Source organism: Hyposmocoma kahamanoa, unplaced genomic scaffold (assembly GCF_003589595.1).
Source record: "Hyposmocoma kahamanoa isolate Upper Pololo Valley unplaced genomic scaffold, ASM358959v1 181, whole genome shotgun sequence".
Lineage (NCBI taxonomy): Eukaryota > Metazoa > Arthropoda > Insecta > Lepidoptera > Cosmopterigidae > Hyposmocoma > Hyposmocoma kahamanoa.
Genome location: NW_020653712.1, coordinates 13,737 through 24,026, shown reverse-complemented (window position 1 = coordinate 24,026; position 10,290 = coordinate 13,737). Strand labels below are relative to the sequence as shown.

Here is a 10,290-nt window from a genome sequence, read left to right as displayed (position 1 = left end):
CGGGCAACACTTGCGCAATTGGTAAATGTAATTCCATTGAGACTCCACTGGGATTATGTTTCAATTATGATGAAAGATGGAAGGCGACATCCCGTGTATTTTGTGACCCAGTGTTTTTGACAACGTGCATTAAAGAGACCTATCAATACTTGTGATTCATTATGAAAGCATAAAAAAAGCTAAATGAGTACAGCCTGTAGAAGCTGGGGCTATAAACTTTATATAGGTTATGTTTATAACGATGTCCTGTATTTCGCTTCAGATGTTTGTTCGTAGTAGCAGAAAAGAACAAGTTTTCAGTTTATTACCAAAAATAACAAAGAACCTCCCGAATATTCCCAAATCTGCCAAACTCTGCCACATTTAATATAACTTATCATGTTCTGCAGCAATGAAAATGGCAGAAATCTGCCACAAATGGTCACACTGTTTTCAATATCAATGTGACATTGACATTGGCAAGAGGTCTCTTGTCAAAACGTTCTTTTGCTACTTTCATTATCTCCCATTTAAATATTGTCTAAATATTTTTGAGTAATTAATAGATTCAGGCGTTACTTTAAATATTTTTGTCACATTGTGTTTATTTTTTGCTGTACATCATTACTGTTTAATTGATTATTTCATTAGGTATTTTATAGCTTTAATTATTTATGTGTGTACTATAAAATAACCTGTACTTCAGGTAGGTCAACATTCTATCATGCTTAAAGTGAACCGCAGTTACAAGAACGTTACCTAATCTATGGTCGAACTAAATCAATTGCGTTGTGTTCTTGCATCTATTCTATACAATATTTTAAATTTTTTTTATTAATAACTAGGCACAAACTAAAACCCAAAATTATACTAGCAGAGTCCATGAACGGCTCTTCGTCGTTATTGCAGCTTCGCCATCCTTCTTTGTTATTTTGCTAAAATCGAGTCCCAATAGAATGTCAGTGAAATAGCAGTGATTATTAATTCATTGCTAATAAAAAGATGGCTTTCATGCCATTATTCGCAAGAGGGCGGCAACGCTAATAGCATCCTAGCCGTTGTTGCCACCACCCTGGCCTGCCCCTACCAACGACATTGGGTACAACTACTCTATAACTGGGTGGCATTTTCTCTAGTATTAAATCTTTTTGTATTGTACTAACCATAGCACTTTAGAAAAAAAAATACTAACAGTAGTATGGATCATGGTTGGAAATAAAATAAATGTATTCTATTAACGAAAAAAAGATGATAATTCATTCATTCATTCATTCATTCATTCAGTGACAAATTATCGATGTCGCCCTACTAAACCTACCATGGAAATTACTATGTATATCTTAATTTTTGTCAACAATTTAGTCATCAAATGAAATATATTTTGTAGATATTTAAATGAAACTAAAATTAAAGTTTAGTTTACGTTTGAACAAATCGACATTCTGTAATTAAGACCATGGTACCATTTTGGTTTCGGTATATTTTAGGCTAAATTGACAATGGAAGTTAACTTTTGTAACGAAATTGCACATAGCAATTGTGTAATGTACATGCTAGATACGATACCGTAGCTTCGAAAATTCCCGCATATATATTTCTTATAAATTTTATTGTCCATTCTGATACGACCAACTTTTACGATAAGTGACAACCTAGTTTAAACCTTAATGTGCCACGTGCCAATTTTACGTATATTTTGTAGGTATAACGCATACGGCGGTTGTACCGCTCGACCTAGTGAAGTGCCGGCTGCAGGTGGACCCTGACAAGTACAAGAATGTCGTGAACGGGTTCAAGGTGTCCGTCCGGGAAGAGGGCATGCGCGGGCTCGCTAAAGGATGGGCGCCTACTTTCATCGGCTACTCTCTTCAGGTTGGAATTGCCACTGTTTACTGCGCTATGATTGTTCTATTGAAATTGGTCTAGACGCATCATACAACCTCACTTTTGCCACAAATTGTCATAAATGCTACATAACAGACGACCTCGGTTGGAAAAAAAAATTTTTCAAAATTGATTCTCGCCGTAGCCTAACATGGTTTATAGGTCGTAGCATAATTGTATAACCGCCGCTCATCTAGAGGCCGTGAGTTCGGATCCGGGCTCGAGCAATGAATTTCGGTGAATCTACAACAGCTTGCCTTCGAGCAACGTCTTTTTAAGCTAATAAGTATGGGGACACCCTTATGCCATTTTTATAAAATTTATTTTTGATAATTGTCATTTAACATTAAAACTTTTTTTATATATAAACACCGACCTATAAGGTTTGCGATATCGCATCTATTTATTTGTCAAGTTTGATTGAAATTGGTTAACGGAAAGTGGGTAAAACCCAATAAGCTGGACTCATCCTTTAATTTGCCGCCCTTAGAGATCTAATATTTTCGTCAAATTTGAATGGGTGGTCCCAAGTACTGCGGTACCCTCTTTCAAAAAAAAAAAAGAATCTTCGAAATCGGTTCACGAATGTCGTTGTAATCGCGTAACATACACAAAAAAAGCAAAGTACAGTCGAATTGAGAACCTCCTCCTTTTTTTGAAGTCGGTGAAGTGTTTTAATCGAGATTATTTTCCTCAATGATTAAACTATTTTATCCAATTGTTCCTACTGAACAATTATTGATGAAACTTCTTGATTATGAGTTACGAGAAAACAGTATACATCTTATGCGGAAAACAGTATAAGACAAGTTTGTAATCAGTTGAAACCGACAGGGTCTGTGCAAGTTCGGTCTCTACGAGGTGTTCAAAGTTGGCTACTCTGGCCTGCTAGATGAAGAAACGGCGTTCACCTACCGTACGATATTGTACTTGGCCGCTTCTGCTTCAGCTGAGTTCTTTGCTGACATCGCGCTGTCGCCGCTCGAGGCCGCGAAGGTAAGGGACGTTTTATACTTTATTTTTGTTGGATGCTTCTGTGCGGGATACACCTATGACTGGTTTCAAATCAAACAACGATTGTATATACTGTGTACATCTGGAGGCTGGCTTTTGTCTGGTAAGGTTGGCTGCTGGCTCTTCTTCGGGTTTTCCTACGTATCTCGAGCTTAGGCTGTTTTTGGACTGTGTATCTATTGGCGCCTTTTATAGGTGAGCGAGCCTTCCTTTTCCCGCCAAAAGTTACCTCACCCCCTTTGTACTGTTTATTCGTCTTTCACACGTTAATCTATTACAAATACTTTTTTATTATACATTTCTTACTGCTAATTTGTACATAACGTCTTAAAAACTATATAAGTGGTACATAACAATCTCAGTCAACCGCCCGCAGGCGATTTGTGCCGGGCGACCTAAGTAGGTCCCTACCCTGCCCCCCGCTTCAGGTGTATAAGTATGCGCTGCGCATGCGCTTATCTGCGCGCGAGTCGGATGAAGCAGGCATATTCTCTATTTTACTCACCATTCCAACTAAATACCTGTTTGATCTTATTGGAATAAAACGAAACACATATACAAACTTTATTTCTACTACTTAAGACTATTACAACCATAGATATACAAAAAAAGGGGAGATATGGTATGGGGGCGTGATTCGCGTCGCCTCGATGTGGTCAAAAAGACCATATCGAGGTTACACGCCTTCAAACATCGCCACAGTGACATGGCGATCGTTGTACATACAAGATCTCTCTTAAAACGTCAAAATGCCAAGTTGTAGCGATACACCTTGTAAAACTTGGAGTGAAAACAAAAATTTTAAAACCAGTATATAATATAACGCCATACTTAATACTATTCCGCGGACTTAATACCACTCGTTGAGTACAGCCGTACCGAACAGCTTCTGCTTAGAGTGGTTACACACGACGACTCTTAGCAGCGACGCAGACGCGATTGCATCGCTACACTTGCGATTCATAGCAATCGCGCCTTTTTTATCGATGTAACGGCGCGCTTACATCGCTGCTTAAAATCACGCTTGTGTGTAAAGGTAAACGATTAGCGATTCCGGCTAAACAGTCACTTAATTTACATTCGAAAAAAAATGTAGAAAATTAATTAAAACTAAGAAAAACGCATTCGATCCGGCTAGATTCGAACCAGCAGGTCGATTCTGAACCTTACGATAACTTTGTTGTCGACCGATTCGATTAGATATCATACGATTTCTTTTCATTTTTATTCACAATAACCGAACCGAACGTCAAACTGTCGTATTCGAAACCGAACCGAAATGACGTCACACCCGCACTACTCATACTTCTCGACCGGCAAACGCTACAAACGTTACTCAGAACACAGTTGTCGAATGAAAGTTACTGAACGACCTAATGTTTACAAAGCTAGAATGTAATATGATAATCCTTTATTACTTTCTTCTTCTTTTAAATGTTATGGCTCCATCGAAATAATCAATGATTTTGCCAACAAAATAAAATCTGGTTTTTTTTTTCAATTTTATTAATTTATTTTAATGCAAGACTAATGCATTCCTATATTTTAGGCCTTTATAGTCTTTAACATGTATATAAAAGGATTACTTTTTTTTTTTATAATCTGTATTCGCCGACTTACTCCATAAACGTTGTTGGATAACGATATAGTATCCGAATCCGAATCGAACGTTTAACTCGAATGTTCTGAATAACTCGGAAAGCGCCCTTCGATTCGAGAACGATATCCAAGCGAACGATTCGGTTAAAATATCGAAGATTTCTGAATCGGGGTCCTTGGACCCTCAAGCAAGCCGTTTGTTATAGTAGTAAAACATAGTGACATTCTATAAACTTAAAAATTACAATTAATAAAGCGATACACATTTCTAGTCAGCGTTGGTACCTGTAAAGGTACCTCTCTGAGTGAAGAATTACTTTATTCACAGATGGCGCTACGGCAAAATAGTCGTTAAAAACCTAACAACAAAGATCTGCTAGAAGCGCATAGAAAAATTCGTAAGGTCTGCTGGTTCGTTCCGTGGCTTAATTGGCAGAGCATCTGGCACGGATTGCCTGAGGATGCTGGCTCGAATTCAGCCGGATCCAATTAGTTTTTTTTAGTGCTTCGATCTTTGTTATAATAATAAAAATAATTTAATATCATGCTAGTAAAACATCGTGACATTCAATAAACTTAAAAATGATTTTTTTCATCTAAACCGAATATATTTGTTTTACAAACCTGAACCAGCGATTGGGGATCTTCACAATTTCCATGGTCACGGCTGAGGAACGAACAATTACTTGGTGTCAGCGAGAATTTTCGTTATAGAAAGAAAATTATATTGTTCTCACTGCCGATGTTATTTGCTTGAACAATTGTTTCTAACAAAAATCTATTATCGCCAGGTCCGCATCCAGACTATGCCAGGTTTCGCGACCACTTTGCGCGAGGCGTGGCCCAAGATGGTGGCCAACGAGGGCTACGGCACCTTCTACAAGGGCCTAGTCCCACTGTGGGGCCGACAGATCCCATACACCATGATGAAGTTCGCCTGCTTCGAAAAGACGGTCGAGATTCTTTACAAGGTCAGTTCAAATCAGTATACCTTAACATTTTAATAACTTATTTAATAATCTCAGTACAGAGTACTAAAAAACCGACCTCAAAAGTACGTGGAATTACATCTATTTGTCAAGTTTTTTTGAAATCGGTTACCGGAAAGTGGGCAAACCCGGATTCATCCCCTAGTTCGCCACTATACGGGACTTGACATTGGAGATAATAAAAATCGGTTCTCACTACTCAAAGTATTGAGAGAGAAAAACGCCTTGAATTAGAGAATAGCAAAATCAACCATTAAAATAATTGCTCCTTATAATAAAATTTAGGCGCTATATAAATAGAAGAAATTGAAGATTCATTTTTATAAAAAAATTTAAAAATGAAATTTGTATATACAATCCATTTTTTGCACTTCAGTAACTTTGTGCTTTAAGATACGATGTTGTATAATATTTATTATTATTTAAGATTTTAAAAAAATAGGTTATGTAGCTGTCCATTGAACCAAATAAATGTGATTTCCTATGTGTTTTCAGTACGTTGTGCCTAAGCCACGCGACCAATGCTCGAAGGCGGAGCAGCTGGTGGTCACTTTCACGGCGGGCTACATTGCCGGCGTGTTCTGCGCCATCGTCTCCCACCCGGCCGACACCGTTGTGTCCAAGCTTAACCAGGCAAGTACACCCAAGTGTGCGGAATGTTATACAACTATACAAAACAGATCTTTCCACATTCATAGTTCAAATATGGAATATTAACCACTGCCCACCTATTTAGTTAGGGTGCGTTGCCACTATGTCGTGACGACAGATTGTCGTGCAGTTTACAGTGTCGTGGCTTGTATATTTAAATGAAGTTGTTCACATATAGCACGACACGATTAACTGTCGTTCACGATTTTTTATCATTACAACTACAAACTCGTCATAGTGGGAACAGCTAGAACGACAGTCGTCAGACGATAAAACGTGACGACAGATTGTCGCAGCTCCTATTGTAGTCACGATCTAGTGGGAACAGCTAGTTACGACAGTCGTTCAACGTTAAAAAATCGTCCACGACAAATAGTCGTGATATGGGAACAGGCTAGACTCAACAGTCGTCCAACGATAATAAATCGCGAACGCGCCCTTAGTTAGTTAGTTAGTTAGTTAGTTAGTTAGTTAGTTAGTTACGTTAGTTGTGCAATGCACAACGGGAAGTGAGCATTCATTCCAACACCTGGAAAATAAGGAGGGTGGCATACTGCTCACTTAGGCAAGATAAAAAAATGTCAACTCCCACCACCGCAAAAAATAATTGAAAACCATCACGCGCACGAATTGTCCATCCCGTCACTTGATATTATAAAAAAAAATTATCACAAACAATCACGAGGAAAAAATATTATTAGTAGCACCTGGACAGCATCAACACCCCCCTAAGTCTCTTTAGCGCCCACTGGAGGCCGGCGGGGACCACTTTGGGAAACTATACTCTAGCCTTTTGAGAACCGTATGAAGTCAGTGACAACGCTGTACACGGGCTAATCCGGGGTCAGGACCTGAACTTAGAAGTGCTTGTACTTGGTATGGATAGGTTGAGTTCAATGCAAAGCTTAAATGAGACAGTTAGTCTAGTCTAGTCGCTAGGGGGCGCTGTTCACATAGATTGCCATCCTCGCAGCAGAAGTTGTGAACGAGTTCGTCCAGGGAAGTGCTGCCACCTTACGTGTTTCTGCTGCCAAGAAGTAATGTCAGCGTTACTGTATTCCGGTTTTAAAAGGTAAGGGTGCCGGTGAAATTATAGGCACATGGGACTTGTCAACTTTACGCGTCACCCGCGGGCCACGAGTCGCGACGCTCAAAAACAAATATGTGATTGTATTTGTAAAAGGCCACAAAGTAGCGCTATAACTTGCAGCGAAAGTCGCGCGCGTTATGCGGGCGGCCAGAACAATTGTATGAGAAAGTCCCATAGTGTACACGAAACAGTCGCTCCACGCGCCCCGACAGAAGCGGTCGTGCCAGCGTTTAAAACAAATTATTTTGTTTTTATTGCTCATCGCTATATCGAAATATGAATACAGAAGAGTTTATGACGGCAGTACAAGATCGGACTGCGTTGTGGATCAGTTCACATCCACAACATAAGATCAGGACTGTCGTAAAACATTTGTTGGAAGAAATTAAAATTCTTTAGAATCTTTAGACTTCCCACATAGCGCCAATCCCCAGAAAATCCCCAATCTCGTTGAAATTCTCTATAAATTGGCAACGCTGGTATTTTGACGCTCTCACCCAATGAGTGGCCCTAAGATCTTTGCGATTTAAAGCTCAGATGTACATTGCAACAGTTATGTGACGGGCATCAACTACTAAAAAGGGGACAACTTCTTTTCCCGTCATTCGGTATCATAAACAAAAATTTTGTTCAAACGGCTTCAATTCGTTTGTAAAAAAATCTATTCTGACCCAAGACCCAAGCAAAGTGAACCGTGTTCATCATCATCAAGCAGCCTCTACTCCATCCGTCTTCGGATATGCGCCTCCTGCATATCTCTCCATTTATGTCGCTCCCGTGACACATGCATCCAGTTGCGGCCCCCGAAACTTTTAATGTCATCCACCCAACGAAGTGGTGGACGACCTCTGCCGCGTGTGTTGGCCCATGGTCACCACTCTATGATCCTTCTTGTCCGCCGAGCTGGATCCATCCTAGCTATGTGTCCTGCCCATTTCTATTTCATCGTCTCAATATTGCGTACAACGTGTAACCAGCCCGTTACCCTAAGTACGGTAACTTTCCAGCAATGTTGACATTTGATTTGTTTTCACTTGCAGGACGAAACAGCCACTGTGGGCAGCATCATGACTAAACTAGGCTGGGCGGGTGTATGGAAGGGGCTCGGACCCAGGATCGTCATGATCGGTACCCTCACCGGGCTGCAGTGGTTCATCTACGACGCAGTCAAGGTAAATAGCCCTTATCATTATAGACTTAAGTTTGATAACTTTGGACATTCGCCAAGAATGAATAACATTTATCACAAGTTAATTTCAGTTTTTCAGTAGATATTTTATGAGATGCATGTACCAAATATGCTTCAGGCCCAAGCCCTCGGGCCCAGGTCCTATAGAATATATAGCGGTCAATTTCAATATAAAATATATATGTATACACGGGGTTAAAATACATTTTGAAACTGACATAATAATTTGAAAAAGTTATTGTGACGGATTTATTTATTTTTTTATTTAAAGGAAGATCAATAGCTTAAAACTAAATTAAATTTTAAATTCAATTAAAGTTCGTCATAAATAAAAATGTGTAATAAGGAATCTGGGTGCACTATTTATCTAACTTATTATATAAAACATTAAAAAAAAACACAGAAGTTGTAAGCTTCATTAAGAATCAAAGAAGTGCTCTCATTGCCGAAATCACACTCGTTTGAAAAGATCCAGATCAAAAGTATTACATAAAATGTTAAAATTATTGCTTGCACGCCACATCAACTCGTTTTGCCTGTATTTAGTTCGGCCAGAGGTAGAACCAAAAGTGAATAGTTTCTAAGATGCTTAGAGGAAACTCTCAGTGATAATTGTGACAGCAATTCCGGACAGTCAATAGAGACCGATGCTATTTTTAATAAAAACTTGAAGTCCCTAACATCACGTGGTAGGAGATGCTTCCTACATCCTTATCCAATGGATAGTGTAAATCTATACGTCTAATCCCTGATTATGGAAAGGCAAAAGGCTTGCACATTACCTGATATTATTTCACTCGCTCGTTAATAAAAATATATGTTATTGTCTTTTAAAAAGTGTAACCACAATACACGTAGACACTGGCAGAATTCTCCAAGATAATCCAGAAGCTAAATAAATTGTTAGGAAATGAAATTGTTTTTCCGGATTTAAATCATAAATTTGATTTTTCAAATAAACCGACGTTTCGGGACCTTTACAGGTCCCATGGTCACGGTTGACTGTTGGTTTGGTTTGACGGATGGTTTAAATCCGGATAAATGGTTACATTTCCTATGTGTAAAAACCTAAGAACGCGAATACCTAAGAACTCGATAAATAAATTGTTTTTTTTTTTACTATGTGGTAGATCTACTCATAGATTGGTCGAGTCTAATATGAACATTTAGTATGCGAATATTTTAAAAACTAGTTGAATATTTGAGATACTAGCTATTAAAATAGTTTCAGTGTATTTTGTTCTGACAGTATACAACAGTCACATCATCATCATATCTTCTACTGGGATATGCGGGGACTACGGATGTAGAATGCGATCTCATCAATGATTAATCAAAATAACCAATTGTTCCTACCGACATAGCAACTGTGGACATTTTTTTAAATATGAGATGAGAGAAAGCTTCCCGACGCTGCGTTTTTTCTATTATCATTTTACACTAAAATAAACATTATCCACTTGCAGGTATGGCTCAGGATGCCCCGACCGCCGCCACCTGAGATGCCCGAATCAATGCGCAAAAGACTAGAGGCGGAAGAAGCCGCAAAGGCAAAGTAACTTAGCCTATAGTCTAGCGAAAATCGTACAAGCTTCTCGCCGATTAAAACAGAACATGTCAATGCTGAAGAGTTAAGTGGCCATGTAACTAACATACTTTGAACTATGTACAAGCGATAGAAAGAAGATTGTGTTTATATTGTAAGTTAAAAATTAATTTTCTTCATGTAGGTAGGCAAGTGAAAAATTATACAATACGTTCAAAACTAGACTATATAATGTTCCAAGTATAGGTCATGTAAAGGTCCCTAAAATTAACATTTATTAAATTCTTTTTTTGGAAACAAAGGCAGGGTCCCCACGGACTTAAACGATGTGAATAAATTATAACAGAGG

General features: G+C 38.7%; 1 protein-coding gene across 1 annotated transcript; it reads left to right on the top strand.

Annotated features, from left to right (window-relative positions):
* Window positions 1-1,671: 1,671 nt before the first annotated feature.
* LOC113226048 (phosphate carrier protein, mitochondrial-like) lies at window positions 1,672-10,073 on the top strand. Its single transcript, XM_026458552.1, has 6 exons — window positions 1,672-1,851; window positions 2,698-2,859; window positions 5,268-5,447; window positions 5,961-6,098; window positions 8,247-8,378; window positions 9,862-10,073. The coding sequence occupies exons 1-6, from the start codon at window positions 1,798-1,800 to the stop codon at window positions 9,952-9,954; spliced, it is 759 nt and encodes a 252-aa protein (XP_026314337.1). The 5' UTR covers window positions 1,672-1,797; the 3' UTR covers window positions 9,955-10,073.
* Window positions 10,074-10,290: the final 217 nt, after the last annotated feature.

Excerpts from the sequence above, each read along its gene's own strand:
- LOC113226048 (XM_026458552.1), top strand. The coding sequence starts at position 1,798 with ATGCGCGGGCTCGCTAAAGGATGGGCGCCTACTTTCATCGGCTACTCT. Across the intron at positions 1,852-2,697 it reads TCATCGGCTACTCTCTTCAG|GGTCTGTGCAAGTTCGGTCT; the intron begins GTTGGAATTGCC and ends TGAAACCGACAG. Across the intron at positions 5,448-5,960 it reads CGGTCGAGATTCTTTACAAG|TACGTTGTGCCTAAGCCACG; the intron begins GTCAGTTCAAAT and ends ATGTGTTTTCAG.